Source organism: Ambystoma mexicanum, chromosome 11 (assembly GCF_040938575.1).
Source record: "Ambystoma mexicanum isolate Mex_15411 chromosome 11, UKY_AmexF1_1, whole genome shotgun sequence".
Taxonomy (NCBI): domain Eukaryota; kingdom Metazoa; phylum Chordata; class Amphibia; order Caudata; family Ambystomatidae; genus Ambystoma; species Ambystoma mexicanum.
The window spans coordinates 830,862,665-830,881,271 of NC_090934.1; the positions used below are offsets into that span (position 1 = coordinate 830,862,665).

Consider the following 18,607-nt stretch of genomic DNA (forward strand, 5'->3'; position numbering starts at 1 on the left):
CGAAACATGGCAGCCTCCAGCCATAAAGAGGCTCGGAGAGGGGGGTTTGGATGGTTGCCATGTGGTAATTCCCCCGTTCTGAACCTCCTCATTGGTAGGGAGGCTGCCATCACCTCCCACTCCCCCCCGCCTGGTACTAATTCCATTTCTTTTGTTCCTTTTGTGAGAAACCTGATGGTGTTCTCCCACTTACTTCCGTGTGATATTCCATTCAGGTGGCCAGGGAAGGGTCATCGCTTTTGGATCCCGACCCTGCTGGTGGACAAGCGAGGGAGGATCACCTGAGTGAGGGGTCACGGGGGATTGGAAGAAGAATATTCAAGTCTGAGACATGGTATTCCCACTTTCCTAATTGTACCCCAAACCACTCTCCCTCAGCCTTGATGGGGTATTTTCAATCTCACTCCATCTCCCCCGCCCATTTCCAATAAGTACTGGGACGAAGAAGAGGTGATCAGGATCAATGAGGATTACCCATATAAACAACATAGGAATACAAGGTGATTTCTAGCATGTAACACCAGAAGACTGTCCCACTGAAAGTCAGGCGTGGTCAGGTAATCAACCAAAAACCATTTACACCTGTCTCCACTTGACAATTACTTCAGGTATAAAAGGTGTGATTCTGCCAAGAAGTACGAGCCAGCTGGGATTGCTGATTGGAACGTGAAGGCAGCAATACGAGAAGACTGGGAGGACCGGTGGAGAACGAGACTCTGAGATGCTGGCCCAGTGTACCAGAGGAATCACAGCGTGGCAAAGGAGCTGTGTCTGCGTGAAGCCAGAGGAAGGCAATGTGCTGCTTATTGGCTGGGTCTAGGCCAGTGCTCGTTCCCCTGGGACATGTGTCGGTCCCAGGCATATATGAGAGGCAGGTGATGAGACCCTGACCTCACGCCACATATCCCGGGAGCTGCTTGCCGGCGCTGCGCTGCCTGGGTGAGTCTCTACGTGAATGAGAGGAAACAAGCAGCATGAGAATGGCTGGAGCCGGAGCAGTGGCCTAAAACAGAAATCAGAAAGTAAAGCGGTTAGTGGAAAGAAAGAGAAAGCAAGGAAAAGTACAGTGCACAAAGGGCACAAAGCGACAGACAGTAAAGTGAGGGTGCAAGCAACCCGAAGCAGAAAAGGGGGTGCAAACGTCACAAATGATTGAAAATCAAAGTGACAGAAAGCAAAGAGAGGGTGCGATAGACCCAAAACAGGAACCTAGGGTGCGAGCGACCCGACAGATGGGAAAAGTTAAAGATAAAGTGTAAGAAAGTAAAGAAAGGGTGAGAGCGACCCAAAAGCTGTAAAGGAGGGTATAGAAGACCCGCAGGAAGTAAAGAGAATTGCAAGAGGCACAATACAAGGAAAGGAAGGTGAAAGGGTGTACTATCAAAGGACCGAGAGTGCCAGGGGCATGATAAAGTCACAAGGAGTGTACAAGAGGCACATTAAAGAAGGGAGAAGGGTGCAGGTGGGCACCATAGAAGGAAAGAAAGGTGAAAATAGGTGAAAGAGAAACAAAGCCCGAGTGGAGAAGAGCACAAGAGGGAAAGGTGCCCAAAAGGAAGAAACAAGCGTACCAAGAGAGGGGTCAGGAGTCAGAGTGGTTGCGCAGGGGAGGAGCCAAAGCCTGGTGTTTTTGAAAGTCTCTGACACTACCCCATGGAAAGAACTGTGTGTTAAAGCAATGCATCTTTACAAGGTCAACTTGTGTGAAACCAGAGGGGCCTATGCTTGGGGAAGGGAACCCCGAGTGGCACACAAAAGCCATTTTTGAGTATGAAGAAGAGGGACCTAGGCTTCGAGAAGGCAACCCTGAGAAGCCCACATAAGACATTGTTGAGTTTGAAGAAGAGGGGCCTAGGCTTGATGAAGGGAACCCTGCAAGTCCCACAAAATACATTGTTGAACTTGAAGAAGAAAGGCCTAAGCTTGGGGAAGAGAGCCCAGAGAGGCCTACCAGAAACATTTTCAAACATTGTGAAGAGAAGACTAAACCTTGGGGAAAGGAACCCTGAGAGGCCCAACAGGAACTGTGTCTTTTTTTTGGTGGAACTGGAAGGATCGAAGCTTGGGGATGGGAACCCCAAGAGACCCAAAACATTGTGAACTCTATTGATTTACAGCAAGAACCTTACGTGGAAGGTTCCAAGGGCAACCCTTTTGAGTTTAACTATTTTGAACTGGCAGAACTACAACTATTGGTAAGACTACATGAAACCAGCTGTGGTTTACATTTTGCATTAAACCACCATTGTTTCTTTAAGAAGATCCCTAAAGGCATTTTGTCTAAGAGGGAGTGCAAGTATAGGTTTGGACACAAACAGAATTTGGTTTTGGACTTATGGACATTGACAGTCCTTAGAAGCATCAGTTGAGGGAACCAGCCCTTTAGAGTTAGGCCTAATTAGGCATTCCACCAACCCAACAAAATGTATAAATGAAGGTTTTCATACTGTTACTTTTGAGTCTGTGTTGCTCTTGATAATATGCCTGTCTCACACTTACAAAAGCTGGGCTGAAGATATCCAACCAGCTTTCAATAAAAAGATCGAAAATATAAGAGGATAAAATAGCCACCGTTACTCAAAATGTTTCTGCTCCACTTCATATGGATATAAACACTCCGATCCAACATGACTTAAGCTTGTCTAACCAATCCTAATCACCTCATAAAAGCATCGAACAGTTCTCCTTTACAGTGACCAACATGCAAGACACCATAAAAACCAAACCCTATCTTGGTACTACATCCTGGCCAGGAGATTGTTGTCCCTCTTCTGTTATTAATGAATTTGCCAACACACTTTGCCCCATTATCACAAATGTCATCAATTTGTCATTGAAGAAAGCTCCATCCCATCAGTACTAAAACAAGCCTTTGTCACTCCTCACCCACCACGAACTCCACCAATCCAGTAAGCTGTCAGCCAATAACAAATTGCCCCTTCCGCTTAAAGATTGTTGATAAAACAGTAACTACACAACTTCAATCATATATCAAAGAGCATAATGGGGCTCATTTTCAAGTTCCCCGTAATGTAGCAGTGGGTGAACAGGTCTCTGCCACTGAATTTATCTCATTTGCACAGTGAAGTGCAAAAGGGGAGTGGGAAAAGGTGGCATACACGCTTGTACACCACCCTTTTGCACTCCGCCATCCAAATTAAGTAAACACCACCTGACGTGTACGCATGCATTTACTAATGGGTTCCTATGGAATCTGCCTGCTTTTTGCCGATGTAAAAGCAGGCAGACTCCATAGGAATTGACAGCATTTGCTCCAGGATGAAAATTCGAATCCATGTGATCCGACCGCAGCTGAACTTGCTGCGGCCGGAAAATTTGCATGAGAAAGGTGCGAACTACCAAAGGTTTGCACCTTTCTCATGCGAAAAACACATACAAACCCACACCCCCACCCACACCCACAACACACCCATTACACCCCCCACCCATACCCTCAACTCACCCCCAACATAAACAAACCCCACTTACCTTGTCTTCGCGCTGGTTCCCTGCGGCGCCATTTCCCTTTCACTTCTGTGATTGGGAACCAGCGCTGCAGGGTCCTTTTTTTTTCTTTTACGGGGGTTGCATGGTTTTGCCCCGCAACCCCCACTTACTATACTGTAAAGTATAGTGAGCGGGGTTTTGCGGGAGACACCCCCGCAGCCCCTGTTTTTTTTTTTTTCGGGAGTGCTGCAGTAGTGTCCCCAGCAACTCCCCGCTCACTATACCACACAGTATAGTGAGCGGGGTGTTGCGTGGGACACCCCCGGAGCCCCCGCATTCTTTTTTTTAATTTTACTTACCATAAAGGTTTGCATGGGCAAAAAATGCCACCACCAAAGGTGCAAACTTTTGGTGTTTGAACCTTTGGTGGTAGCATTTTTCAGACTTTTTGCCCATGCGAACCTTTATAGTCGGTAAAAATGTACAAAACCGAAAATTCATGCTGGTGCAAATGCTGTAATGTTTTTATGCCAGAGAGGAAGGGGCGGTAGAATCGTGAGTTCCGATCCGCTCCTCCTCTCAGCCATACACATTTATGAAAAATTTCCGTGCTGTGAAACAAAGCCAGATAAGGCTTAGCCAAGACTTTTATGCCTTTTATTTACCGTACTCCATGGAGCAGAATAAGCTGCAATGTGTACAGTGACCACCAATCAGGTTTCCTGTTGGTGATATGATTGTGGGAGGTGTGCCTGTGCCCCCAGAGGTGGCAGAAGCAGTGCCATTGGACAGGTATGTTTTGGGTATGTTGTGGGCACTCCCCTTCCTGGGTGCAGCATGTCCTGTGGCCTTTTTGCCACTGACTGGGGCAGGTGTGCTGAGGTGCTGCTGCCTTGCATGGGGTCCAGGGTGACTTGTGCGCATTTTAGGAGACAGAATATTGTGCATCAATAGATTGATGGACTTTAGTAGGGTGTGCTCTCATTTACTGTCCAATGTACTGTGGTGTCCCAGGGTGCTAGAGCCTATGGGGGCCCACTTCATGTGGCAGACACTATGATGGTTTTCTGCCTTGATGGTTTTGCGTGCATATGGACAGTCAGGAATGTGTGCCGTGCTTGGACTGTGGTTTCATGTGCTTCACATTTGTGCAAGGTCACGTGTACCCATGTAGGGCAGGCTCAATGATGCTTGCAAATAGTGTTGTACTGTCAGCTGAGGGGCCCTGCTAGGTATGGTGGTGTGATTACAACATTAGGTGGGACACAATCTTCATGTCGGCATTGCAGCTACTGGTCTGTTGCACTAGTTGTGCATTTGTGCCACACATCTAGTGATGTTGATTAATTGCCATATGTTACTTGTGTGGCAGCAGTTTGGCTGATGTGTCTATTCATGGGTGGTCAGCATGCTGGCAAGGGGTGGTGGCAAGGTGACATGCGATTTGGTGACTGTCCATGATACTTGCTGTTCCATGGTAGATGTATGTGTACTACATCATGGCCTCTTCTTTCTATATGGTGAGTATTTTTATTTGTTTATTTATTGGACATTTTTATGGGGCCAATACACAAGTGTTTCCAGGCACCGCTAGACAAATAAGGGGGTGGGAACAGAGGGGAAAACATAGCTCTCAACTCACACGCTTTTGGCGGGTGTCACCCGCCTTGTAAAGGGCTGACTCACCCGCCAAGGCCCCTGCACGCCCATTCATTCCAATGGGCCTCTCACCCGCCAAAAACAAAATCGGGTGATTTCACCCGCCTTTGCAACACAAATGGTTGAGAGCTATGGGAAAAAACAACAATAACAGTCATGTTAGGCCTTGTGACGTTCTTACTGTGCAGGTGCAGAGAACAAAAAGTGCAATGGATGGACGGAGGTGAGGTGCTGGAGATGGGAACAACAAGGTGTCACATTGCTAGCTTGTGCATTGTCTAGGTTACTCTCAGCTGAATGCATGGAGGTATGTGTATGTCAACCTGCTATTGGGGTCGTTGTGCAATGGGTCCATCATTCATCATGTACTCACTGGGGACTTTCTGGCTGCTGGCTCTGACCTCTCCTGAACCCACACGCTCAAGGCCTGTCATATGGAGGATGCTGCTCACCGTCTTCTCCCAGGGGGCGCGCTGCAGCGGGGCAACTGTGGGTGCTCACTCCCAACAGTGGTTTGAGATGAGAGTGCAAACTCAGGCTTCGAGGTCATTCCACCTCTTCCACATGTCCATACTGACCCATGGGACATGTCATATGGCCACCACCTTCTTCCTGATTTCAGTCCATATGGCGTTCTTGCGCAGCTGTGATGTTTTTTGGTTTTGTGACCCATAAAGCTCATCTGCATGAGCAACCACCTGCTCTGCAAGCACACTGAGCTCCTGCTCAGTGAACCTTTGCTTGCGTAGCCACAGTTGTGGCACCTTTTACCTTGCCTTTGCCTCCTGACATGTTTTGCGTGTCTTCTGGCGGTGGATGGTACTTCATTAATGGTGATTTAAAGTAGATTGAGTTTTTCAAGATTGACGCTGGCGAACTTCCCGTTTGCATCGTGACGACTTCCTATTCAGCGCTAATTCCGCCAGCAGAATTACCATTGGGTAATTCCATCAACATGAGGCAGTAACGGTAATTCTGCTGAATATTAGCAGAATTACCGTTGGCATTCTGTTTTTAAGCAGAATTACTGTTACCGCCGATGAGTGGTGCGCATCGCCGCCTACTCATGATTCGGCAGACATCCCGCTGGGATGCTCTGCAGTAAGGGTAATTTCTCCTGACATCATTACCATGATTCTTATCGCCAAACAAGTAATGAGGGGTGTCCGGTCAAATGGTCGACAGGACAATTGGTCGACACAATTTGGTCGACAGGTCAAATGGTCGAATTTTATTTTTATTTATATATATATATTTTTTAGGTTTTCGTTTAGGGAAAAAAAGGGGGGTTGGGTGGGACCCCCCCAAAAAAAAAAAATGTGAAAAAACACAAAAAGAAAATTCGACCAGTTGACCTGTCGACCTTTTGGTGTCAACCAATTGTCCTGTCGACGATTTATTTTCGACCAAATGACCTAGAATCGTAATGAGGGTCATTGACTTGATGGTGTCAGTCTTTTACTTAAGCACGGTGATAGCTGAGGGATGGGAATAGGAGAGTGGGGAAGAAATAAAGATGGTGAAGTGAATGAGAGAATGGCCCCAGAGGCAGATGGTTCAATTGTGGAAGCAGAGGAGTCCATGGAGGAACTTATGAATGTGAGATCCAGAGAGTATACTTAGTTATTAGATGGGAGATTATGAAGTTTGGCTAGTGAGTTGTTAGAGAAAGAGAAGTGAAGTTGGAGCTGTTGTGCCTTAAAATATATGGTATGGTTTTTTGATTGCACTGATGTAAAGGATAGATTACAGAGTTTGAACGCTGTTCTGGTGCATTTGGAGAAGTGGTAAATTTGAACATGTATCTATTTCAGTTGCCCACTTTTATATGAATGTTTAGACAGTCACCTGTCGTTTTTTATCTGCAGAATTTGTTTTGTAGCAAAGTAAATGGGCAACTCAAATTAGTTTGTTTTTGATGAAAATCCCCAAATTATTTCAATTTGCAGATTGTGGATCAGCAAAACAAGTGGAGATTCTGAGTAAATAATGTTCACTTAGTGTGCTTAAAAAATCTCCAGAAACAATAGGTTGTGAAAATGCAAAACATTTTTGTGCATCCTTTAGTTACCACATTGTATTAATTTCTTAAAATGTTGGCAATGTCTTGTAAATTCGGATGTTTAGTGCAATATCTCATGGAATTAACAAAACAAAAGTGTCTGCTTTTACACACCCAGATTTACATCTATATTCATTGTTACTATGCCCTTCTTTAACTAATTATCGACATATTGGTGACCAGAGAGACATATAGGAGACCTTGGTGATCTTAATCGCCCTTGCATGCTAACATTTGAAGTTTTAACAGTTTTGAAAAGGATTGCACTTCAGTCACAAGCTAACACTTGTGGTGGTGATAGTGGTGGGATTTATCAGCCGGCTGATGGGCCCTGATGGAAATGATGAAGTTGCATTATCTTTGATCATGCTTTTATGTAGTTTTTCAGCTAGCATGACCAGCGAATTGGGCAGCCTTTCTTCTGAGTCACAGTTAAGACTCATTAAAGAAGAGTGAGCTGATTTTCTTTTTTGCACACCATACCTGTGAGTGGGTGAAGACCTTCACTATATGCAGCTTATTAATCTATGAGCTCTTTTCACATGTATTTGTACCAATGGCACCAGTGCCTGCAAGTGGACTGAGCATTGTGCCAAATAAAATATCTTTAACCTCACTATGATGCTGGGATTGAACACCTAAGGTTTTGATGTGTGATGAGTGATTGGAGAGATGTTCTTTAAAGCATAAGGTACTTTCCAGAAGTGTAGGATGGGTATGGGCAGTCTTTTCTGTGTTACTTATTCCAAAGACAGGGTGCTTAGCAGGAAATGGTTATTTCTTTTTTTCTCTCTTCAGGTTTTTGGTTTCCAGCTTGTTAGAGTTGCTTTTTTTGTAAGGTCAGAATTTCTTGTTTCAGAGCAGGCGATACGACTTGAACAATTCTCAGTTAGTTAAATAGCCACTCTGTTACGTTATGTTAGGTTATTGGTCATTGGTATGATTCCAAAGCGATGTGGATTGAACGCCCTCGGGGACCGCAGTCCAGGTCACTGGAAAGAGTAATGTAGTAAATTGGGTGCACTCGATATGTGTGCAACCAGTGTGGTATAAGTGGTGTGTAGCTGCATACTACCTCTAGGTGTGGTGTGGTCATTGTGTAAGACCAGTAGAATGTGTGCAGCAAGGCCAGTGGACTTGGGTATCTGCATTCTGGTGTTGCTGGAGTTTGTCAATGTGGCTATGTGTGCAGCTCCGCCAATTTCGAGGGGTATAGCTGTATATGAACGTGGAGGTGTATACGTATGTGTGCAGGTAGGCCATATTAATCGAGTGGTGCAGGTGTTTGTTGGTGCAGAAGAAAGAGTTAGCATAGTGGTGTGTTTGAGTGTCTGTGTGCATTCCAGGGAAACCTTGTTCCTGTTGAGCTTCCAGTGCCTGTCAAAGGGCTGGTATATCCTTTGGGTTTCTGCTGTTAGGCTAAGGTCCTACCCGAGTCTTTTGGGTCAATTTGCTTTGGCGAAGACTGACGGGTGGTAACTTGCAGATCTGTCCCAAAGTCATGCGGTTACTTTTTAGGTGATAGAGACGTCCTCGGTCGGTAGTTCTGCTAAATGGATTCCCCGATAGGTAGTTTGACTAAAAGAATATGTGCTAGAACGGTCCTTGGTATATAGTTGTGCTCAGGGATTTCCAGATGTGAAAGATTAGCAAGCAAGGGCATTTCCTGGACTGGTAGGGTAATGCACATTTGCAGGGCAATGATCAGGTTCATACGTTCTGCTAGAAAGATTTCCGGTAGGTAGTCTGCTAAATGCATTCACTGAAAGGTGCGGTTAGCAAAATAAGTGCTAGGCGGCCCCCAGTATCTAGTTCTGCTCTTCGATTTCCAGATGAGTAGTGTTAGCTGACATGTGAATTCTTGGACTGATAGCGTAGTGCATAATTGCATGCCCGAGATGAAGCTCATGAGTGCTTTTAGTGCTTGGGTTACAAGACTAGCACACTCGGTCCAGAGTATTGGGGATAGATATCTATAGGCCTCAGAGTGTAAGGAATTCCTGTGGATTAAGATAGTGCATCAATTCCATTAAGTACATGGGTGCTACTATGATTCGGGTTTCAAGTCTGGGGCAAGGGCTCCAGGTAATGGGGGCAGATATCACCTGGCCTCAGCGTCTATGAAAAGGGTCCGTATTGGGTGGTGTAGCACGCCATGTGTTGGTCGTGGTGGTAAGTTGAGTGTTCACGGCATTCCCTTATGTGTTTTTAGACAAAGACCCAGGTTTTGAGTGCCTTCCGGAAAACCATGTAGTCTTTGCTCTGTCTAATGCAGGGAGGCAGTGAGTTACACAAAGTTGGTGCCAGGGTTAAGTAGGCAGATCCTCCGATGCTGGTCGAGTTGGAGGTGAGGACCACTAGGAGTAGGGCAGTGCTTGACCTTAGGATGTGAGTTGGGTGGCAGGACATAATATTTTTTTTAGGAGTATGCGGCCTGCTTTGTGCACCGCTCGGTGGGTAATACATAGGAATTTGAAGGTGGACCTGTGCCAAATGGAAACCAGTGTAGGGTGCAAAGAGAAGGTGAGATGTGGTCCCTTCGCCCCACTGTGAGAAGCAGTCCGGCAGCTGAGTTTTGTATTCTTTGGAGTTTGATTAGCTGGTAGGCCGGTGCACCCAGGTGGAGAGAGTTTGCATAATCAAGTATGGGCATGACAATGAACATAACTGCAGCGATTCTGTTGGGGTCGGTGGGGTAAGGCAAGATACCCTTCAGGAGCCTAAGGTGGAAATTACTGGATTTGGATGCATTTTTGATGTGGTGGGATAGAGTTAGGTCCGAGTCCATTGTGCAGCTGAGGTTTTTGACAGTGGAGTGAGATTGGCCAGTGAGTCCATTGGGGAAATAATGCAGTTTTGCTGCATAATATGATCTTCAGTTTACATAGGTTCAGAAGGCGATGGTTAGTGGTCAGTCAGCAGTCAATGTCTGTGAGACATGCTGCTAGGTCAGGGCGAGGGTAGGTGGTCAACTTTGGAATTCTAAAGCTGATTTGTGTGCCATCTGCATAGTTATAGCAGGTGAGGTTGTGTGAGCGGATGATCCTGGGCAGGGGGGTCATGTAAAGGTTGAAGAGAAGGGGAGAGAGGCAGATGCCTTCGGGTACTCCACTGTTTACTGGGCATGCAGAGGAGAGAAAATGGCGAGGATGGGTGATTTGCTGTTTATTAGTGGAGAGTTTGGCATTGAGGGTGACCGTCTTGTCTAGGGCCATTTTGTGGAAGTGTTCAGACAGGGAGTTGCAGAGCATTTGTGAGGAGGCAGTTGGGGGTGTGGTGCAGGAATTCTGTGATGATCCTGTGGAGCTCTTTGCTGCTGCTACGGCAGTTCAGGATCCATTTATCATAATAGGCCTTTTTTGGCCTTTTGGATCTCTGATTTGTAATTTTTGTGGTGGTGGGCGGGTACTCATTTGCTTTATGGGTTCTGGAAGCATGCCATTTGCGCTCAATGGAGCTGTTATGGGTTTTTAGAGTCTTCAGGTGGGAGTGAACCATTTGGGGGTAGGTCCTTTGGGGGAGGCAGTGTACTTGGAGGGGATTAGGGGGATGAAGGAGTCATTTAGCCAGGGGTTGAAGAGCTCTATGGGTAAGGGTCTAGCTGTGGTCGGGAGTGAGGGGAGGGCACTTAGCAGCACCTCTGCCATGGCCAGTAGTACCTTGACCTTGTTCCAGCATTTAAACTGAGATGTAGGGCTAAAGGATGGCTTGGCGGGTGACAGCAGTGTGTGGAGAGAGAATGGTATGGCAGAGTGGTCTGTCCAGATGAGGGGTTGGGTGGTGGACATGAATATAAGGTCGAAAGAGATCAAAATGGTGTTGAGGGTGTGGCCAGCAGTAGGTGTGGATGGGTTTGAGTGCCTCTTGCTGTCGATCTGGGGTAGGGTCATGGAGTTGGGAAGGTCGAGCCAGATTTAAAGTCTCCCGGTAGGGTGTGTGCAGGGTGGTTAACTAGGATGGCTGCTAGTGAGTCGCATTGGCTGTTGGCAAATTGTCTATTCTAGTAGGGGGGCTATGAGTAGGAAGCTGTGTGAGAGTAGGCAAGAGAGAGAGTTTGACTAGGAGGGATTTGCAGTTAGCTGTGCTGGGTTGTGTTTCAGTGGAGGTAATAGAGATGTGAGGTCTGTGGAGGATGGCTAATCCTTCTAGTCTAGAAGGAATGTTGTAGGTGATGTGTAAGTAGTCAGGTGGGAATTCTTCATGAGCGATAGGCTTGAGGTCATCAATAACCAGGTTTTCGCGATGAAGATAAGTTCAGGGTTCTCAGAGGTTAGGAAATCATAGATGCTGTGTCTGTTCTTGGCTTCGGAATGGGCTTTGAAGATGAGACAGGTGACGTTGTGGGAGGTAGCGGGGGTAATGTTTTTCCAGGTCCGTGGGGTTGGCAGGGCTGAGACAGTTGGGGTCGCGGTAGGTTTGTGTTGGTGGTGGGGAGAGGGTCGATTGGGTGGGGCAGTGTAATAGGACTGACAGAGATGCTCAGGGGAAGGGATACTGTAATGGGTGCGTAGAGGGGCATAGGTGCTTAGGGACCGGGAAGAGAGAGCAGGCAGTCGCAGGTCTTTGACTGAGTAGTGGCGTGGATATGCGGTTTGGCTCAGAGAATTGAGACGTGGTGATGAGAGGCGGTGGGTTGTTCAGAGGTGTCTGGCTAGATGTTGTTAAGGATTGGTGCATGGGGGATTGGAAAAGCAGAGAGGATGAGAGTTGAAGGAGAGGGAAAGGGTGATGCTGTCTTTAAGGATGGAGGTGAGAGGCAGGGGTGACAGAGGGGATGTGATAGTCTGGCTAGTACAATTTACAGTTGTAAAACATCGTAGTAGTGTATGGTGTACTAGTGTTCTTCGTATTGCATAATGAATGTGAGGATTCTCTAAAAGAAACAGTTACAGATATTTCAAATTTCTCTTGTTTTTTATTTCAATTATTACCCCTTTTAGGTGCACAATGATCCCAAGTGCATGGCGTCAGTCTATGCTTGTGAACGTGCAGTCAGTCTGTTTTTTGCTGGAGATGGAGAAATAAAGCTTCAAGGCAATAACGTGACTTACAAAGGACAAAGGTGATTTGGCTCGTTTATGTAATACTGTAAAATTACCTTTATCTGTTAATAACAAAAACAGCATTATTAGTAAAGTGCTTTATTCTGTGACATAGCAATGTATGATGCCTTTGGAAAATTCAAGAATATTGCAGTTTTGTGACTTATTATCACAGAAAGGGCCAGATTGAGAGACAATGGAAAATGTGAATTAGATTTGGATATTATCTGTCTATTAAACTTCACCATATGCGATGTTACATCATAAAACAATGAAATGTCTGATGTAGTAACTTGATGCACTAGAAAGTTAAACTATAATGCTCACAAGGAAATAATGTAAGATGTATTATTTTATTTAGACATCAGATTGGAGACATAGAAATAGTAATTATTCTTTCTTTGGCAAATATCAAGATTCATAATAGAAACTGTGGGCCTGATTCAAAAAGGTGGGACTGGAGCAAATCCATAGATAGTCAGAAACAGTACCAAATCTGGGGAACACTTGCTCATCTCTGAGATATTTTGTGCAAACCACTGTTTATCACATTTTCATTTGGCATCTCAAATGTGCTTCAGTTTTAGGCTTTGTGAATCAGACCCAGTGTGTGTCTTCGCTCACTCAGAACCATGCTCTAGTGTAAGGGCCTCATTACGACCCAGGCAGAAAACCATGGTGCTAATAGCACCATGGTCCATGCCGGTAACTTACCGACTCTGCCATGGAGAAAGGGGGAATTACCACCCCATTACAAGGTTGGCGGGGCGGTTATTCCCCCCTTCCTCCATGGCCCTTCCCCATTCCCATTTTTGCCCCATAGGGCTCAATGGTAATGGGGAAGCGCTAAGTACGGTACCGCAAATTGCGGTACCGTACTTAGCACCAAGGTCCCTTTGCAGGTCCCTACTTTAACGGCTGGTGTAGACCAGCCGTTAAGGTCGGGTACCGCAAAGGGACCTCATAATCAGGCACTAATGGGTTAACGGTGCCGCAGCCTTTTGCGGCGCCGTTAACCCATTAGCGCCAGGGTCGTAATGAGGCCCTAAATCTATTATAAGTGATGTGAAGCTGTGTTCTCTCTCCCAGATTCAAAAATGGTCTACATTATCAAATCACACCAGGGTCTCGTCCTCCCTTGACTGGTGTAAGGGTGCTACATTATTGTGTATGTTTTGCTGCAATATGTAAATACTGGGAGAGAGAGAATTCTTCATTCCTTTGGTGTTCAAATACTCAAATTAAAGATGTTGCTTTCTCTGAGCGTTTCCATCAGCCCATGTATGTTTCTTTGTTTCTCTAGCTTTTAATGATGGACTTCTGCACCGATTTGCACACCATTGGCATTCTGAGGCCTTGAAACAGCTGACCACAGTTCCCTGCTGGTCCATAAACTGACAATCCCTGCTTTAGTTTATTCCTAGCCCAACAAGGGTGAGGGTTGAATGCAAAAGCCATATACAATTTTTCCTAAAGCATGATTTAATTAAAAGTGCACCCCCTAGGTATGACATACACTGCAGAGCAGGTGTCAAGGAAAAGGGAGCAGTTATTTCCTTCCTGAGTGGCACTTCTTGTTTCTGCCATATGTTTTTAAAAGTAATACGTGTAAGGCCTCTAAAATCGTAAAGTGCACAAGACCATTATTCCCTGTAGAAAGGAAGTAAATTCTGATTGGCTGAGAAGAACCCATTACATTTCAGTAGCCCAATATAAGTCTATTGGCAAAGATACTAGGTCTGCACATAAAGCCGATGGAATTGAGGGGATGCTGGAAAAGTGATCTATCTGATCACTGCGCTGTAATAGGAGTCGACATTGTCATTGTTGGCATTACGGGTGGCACACCGATCACATGGTTCCCTTTCAGTCCTATCAATCTGGCTTCTGGCCCAGAAGCATCACAGACACAGCTACCATCAAGGTGATTGACAATGCCCTTAAAATCGTCAATCCTGGCCTTCTAGTGCTCCTTGACCTCTAAGCATGCGACACAGCACTACTAGACACTTGCTGACAATCTACATCGCCTCATGGGGATCAGCGAAATCTTACTCAGCTCGTTCAAATCCTACCTTGCTAATCATCAAAAGTTCGTACAAATGGATCCTCCCAGATCACCAACCCTACCCATCACCTGTGGAGTCCGGCAAGGATCCATCTTCGCTGATGTGATCATCAGTCAAGACATGGAACTGCTATGACCCCTCCTTGCTCCACACCTCCACCAATATGCAGATGACTTGCAGATCTACCGCAAGATATCCTCCATCGAAGACATCCACAGGCTCAAGGCCTGCCTCACTGTCATGATTCCTGCCCCTCATGTCCCCAGCTCTCCAAGATGCCAGGCTGGAGCCAGGCCACGATCACCTACATGGCCCTCAAGGGCCTCTCCATCCCTCCAAAGACCCACTTGGAGTCAGACTTGGCGCTTGTGGCACCAGACTCACTCACTCCCATAGGATAACATTGGGGATTGGACTTGTAGTGCATTGATGGGGACAAGATGGATGCCCCCACATATTTCGGTTCCCAGAACTGCATGTGCAGTCTAGTCTTTTGGGTGTGGTTCAGCCCAGAGACACCTGGGATACCCAGAGACTATTTAAGCCACGCCCAGGCTGAGAAACATGCTTTGTGTTTTCTGCACCTGCAGCGTGACACTCACCGTGTTCTGATCGGTCTCCAGTAGGCCTGCATATTTCTTCTGCGCTCAGCTCCTGCAAGAACAAGAACACCGTTAGGAACAGCCTTACCTTGTGGCGCTTCTGCCCATCATTCATCGCTTCTTCTGTTCTGCGGGCATCTTCGGCGGTGTCATTCCCATCCCAGCACGCCGCTTCCTAAGGAAAAGGGAAAAGAACAGAAAAAAGGTATTAGTAAGCATTCAGCAAATCTTCGCTTATGTTTAAAGACTGTACGAGCTTCAAACTCTTACCTGAATCCCAGCTGCTCTGGGGGAACTCTGTCTCCGGAACTTCTCATCCACCTGCAAGAGGGAAAAGACACTCCAGGTTAGCGTGGAAACATTTAGAGCTACTCATCTCAGCAGCACGTCGCCATCCCCGGACGCCGGCCATCATCTAAGGAAGGAAATGAACAAAGTTAGAGAACTCTTCAAAAGACTCATTATACTTACCTGTCGGACTCTTGCCAGTGAAGTAACTAGGCAGCAACGAGCCTGCATCAATCAACGCGCCCCTGCGCTGAAAGCAGGATGGAGAGCACACTTTCCAAGAAAACAAGGTGAGCTGTGGATCAAAGGGAAGGGTTGGACCCTGGGGAAGAAGGACACAGAGACAATAGGGAGTTAAACTGTACCAAGCCTGTGTTTCAGGCCCAGTCTCCAGTCGAGTAGACTCCAGCTAAGGGTTCAAGGTCGTAAGAGGTCAGAACAGGCTGAGTGACGTCCCTGTCGATACTAGGTGAGCGTTACACTTACACTGATACAGTCCTGGATGTCCACTGCTTACCTTAAAGTCAACCCCTCCAAGACTGAATTCCTACTGCTGACCAACAACACTGAACACCCTGACATCCAGTCCTGGCTCTCTACTCTCCAATGCTAGAGGACAGTGATAGGGTCCTGCCTGACGGCCGAGGCATCAAAAAAATGGTCAGTTTGCAGTGATAAAGGTGCTGAGCCTGTAGAAGAATATCTCCTCCCACTTCTGTTGATACAGGCGGGTCTTGGAAAGGAACCCTTTTCAGAGATGGTGCTCTGACTCGTCTTCCAGATCATGGGTAATGAGTACCACAAAGGGCAACTTCTGACCAGAAGAGAGGCAGAGGTTCACCATTGGATTTTCAGAGGTTCAAAAGATGTTGGTGCAAAAACCAAGTTGAGTTGGGAAAGTCTTTTCTCCTGGTATTTCAGGATTGAATGTCATTGATTAACAAGTATTGGCACAGATTACTCGCTTATATCTTTAATTTGAGAGAGACAGTCGAACCCTAACCTCCAATCAGACACTGAAACACAATTCAGAATTTTCAGATAGCCAATCAACCCTGCTCACCACTTCCAAACTTTAATTTGTATACCTTTGCACTCACAATTTTAGGGGCTTTAGATTCCATAAACAAATCAGTCATCCCAACCACAGGTAAATCTAGGTACAAACACATTAGACTTTTGGGGGCTCTTGGATGAAGCTAATTTCAGGAATTAGCCTATGCGGTCCGTTCAAGTCACCACCCAGCCTAAGAGCAACCAAGCCCACTTGCCAGATTACTTGATTTAGACAACCATAGCTGCACTTTTAAGGCTCTGTCAGGAAGCACGAACCACCTGTGTGGTAAATGGCTGCATATGGTGCTGTCGTGACATAGGATATGCTGCTATCAACAAGAACTTTGTCACGCTGTATGGGCATGGTTACATACCCAGGGAAAATAGTGGGTGCCCTTGTGGTAGCCCCATCTTTGGGCAACAGATACAAGCATCACAGAGCTGTATTCCCAGTGAAACCTGGTTGAGTTCTTTCTTTTGACGACCACATTTTGTAACCGTATAGTAGTCACAGTACATTAAACACAACAGTATCAGCAGAACATCACAAGAGACGAGGATATAACAGTGTTCATGGTGTAGGAGTAGGACCCAGCAGTTCAGGTGACAAGCCAGACCTTGGTGGACTGCCACTCAGATTGTTAAGATAAGTATAGAATTCAGCCCATATGTTCTTGGGACGTGATCGGGCCGGGAGCATGGCCAGGTATTCCTCCTCACAATTTTGCGACCAGGTGAGCAAGCGCAGCCATTTCTGATGGGCCGGAGGGGAAGAGCTTTTCCAATTCTGGAGTATGTATTTTTTAGCTATCACACAACTTATGTTCAGGAATTTGGCCAGACGTCTAGAGTCATCTGTTCTCCAGACACCAAAACGGACTGATAAAGGATCAGGATCCACCACAGTTTTGGTGATTGTAGTGAGTGTTTCTATAACGCTGTTACAGAATTCTAGCAGTTTACTGCACCCCCAGAACATATGCAGATGATCAGCTCCTTCCACCCCACAGCGGGGGCAGGAGTGCAGTGTAGTGTGGTTGAACCTCGAGGTCTTATGCAGAGTATAGTATAGCCTGTTTAGGAGCTTATATTGCATAGCCCGGTAGCGAAAGTTAAGGGAGACCCTTTTAGTATGCCGGCACATCTCCCTCCAAACTTCATCGGTAATTTCCAAACCCAGTTCAGCCGCCCAATCATCACATGCCTTGAGGACTTGTATCGGGGAAGCATCCTGGATGATGGCATATAATGAGGAGAGAACGCCCCGGGCGCCACCAGAATTAGCAATGTATGCAATAGCTGGATCGTCCGGGGGGCTCATCTGGGAAGGATGGCTATTTACTACGGATTGAAGCCCTGAGTCGATAATATTGGAGGGTCTCTAAAGCTGATCCGGTGTGCCCTTGCTTCCAAGTTTGGGGGTCAATGAACCTGCCCTCAGGGTACAAGTCAGCTAATGCATGGTATCCCAGCGCCCCCCAGTAGCGGGCCAGAGCGGTATCCTGCGTAGGTTCCAAGCCAGGGAAGGCCCACACCGGGATTCGGCAGTCGTGTATAACAGGCGTGACCAAGCATAAAGGGTAGTGGCAGTGGGATCAATAGGAGAGTCGGATACATAATGTTGATGCAGTATAAGGGACATTATGTTGGTGCCTGCGGCTGCCAGTAGCTCTAATTTAACATGTGGACGTGCCGGGGAGCCGGGGTACAAATGGGTGGCATGCTGGGCTTGGGCCGCGGTCCAGTAATCTGATAGACCTGGAGCCGTGAGTCCCCCTCATTCATATGGAAGCGCCATGTCAGTCCACTTCTTGTGGACCGCACCAGAGTGCCATAGGAACTGTGCGCATAGTGTGTGTAATTTGGCAAAGTATTCCCTCCCAGGCCACACGGGTATGTTGCTGAAAATGTAGAGGAGCTTGGGAAGTAGCATCATTTTAACGAGAGATAGCCGACGGCCATGGACAGTGGAAGCGTCCGCCACCGTGAAATTTGAGTCTCGACTATTTGTGCCACCGTCAGCAAGCAGCGTGGCTTTGGTGAGGATTATCCGAACACCCAGGTGTTTGACACCGTCTGGGGACCAGCGGAGAGGGTATTCAGTGGCGGGTTGTTGGGTAGATTTAGTAAGCGGGAAGATCTCGGATTTGGAGTAGTTAATTGTAAATCCGGAGTGGGTGCCGATGCGGGTGATATCTCTCAGTATAGGCTCAAGATGGGCTGCCGGGTCTCTAATGTATAGCAGTACATCGTCTGCATACAGGGATATAATTTCGGGGTTATCTTTCAGTCTAATTCCCTTGCGGGCGTGGCATGCATGGACATAATCCGCCATTGGCTATATTGCTAGGGCAAAAAGGATAAGTGAGAAGGGGCATCCTT

The 18,607-nt window shown here is 46.6% G+C and overlaps 1 protein-coding gene across 1 annotated transcript in view; it reads left to right on the plus strand.

Annotated features, from left to right (window-relative positions):
- Positions 1-18,607, plus strand: part of OTOG (otogelin) — a 1,239,067-nt gene that overhangs the window by 139,910 nt on the left and 1,080,550 nt on the right. The window contains exon 4 of the mRNA XM_069625375.1: positions 12,109-12,230. Coding sequence (XP_069481476.1) covers positions 12,109-12,230 — 122 coding nt within the window. The remainder of the gene's footprint in view (positions 1-12,108; positions 12,231-18,607) is intronic.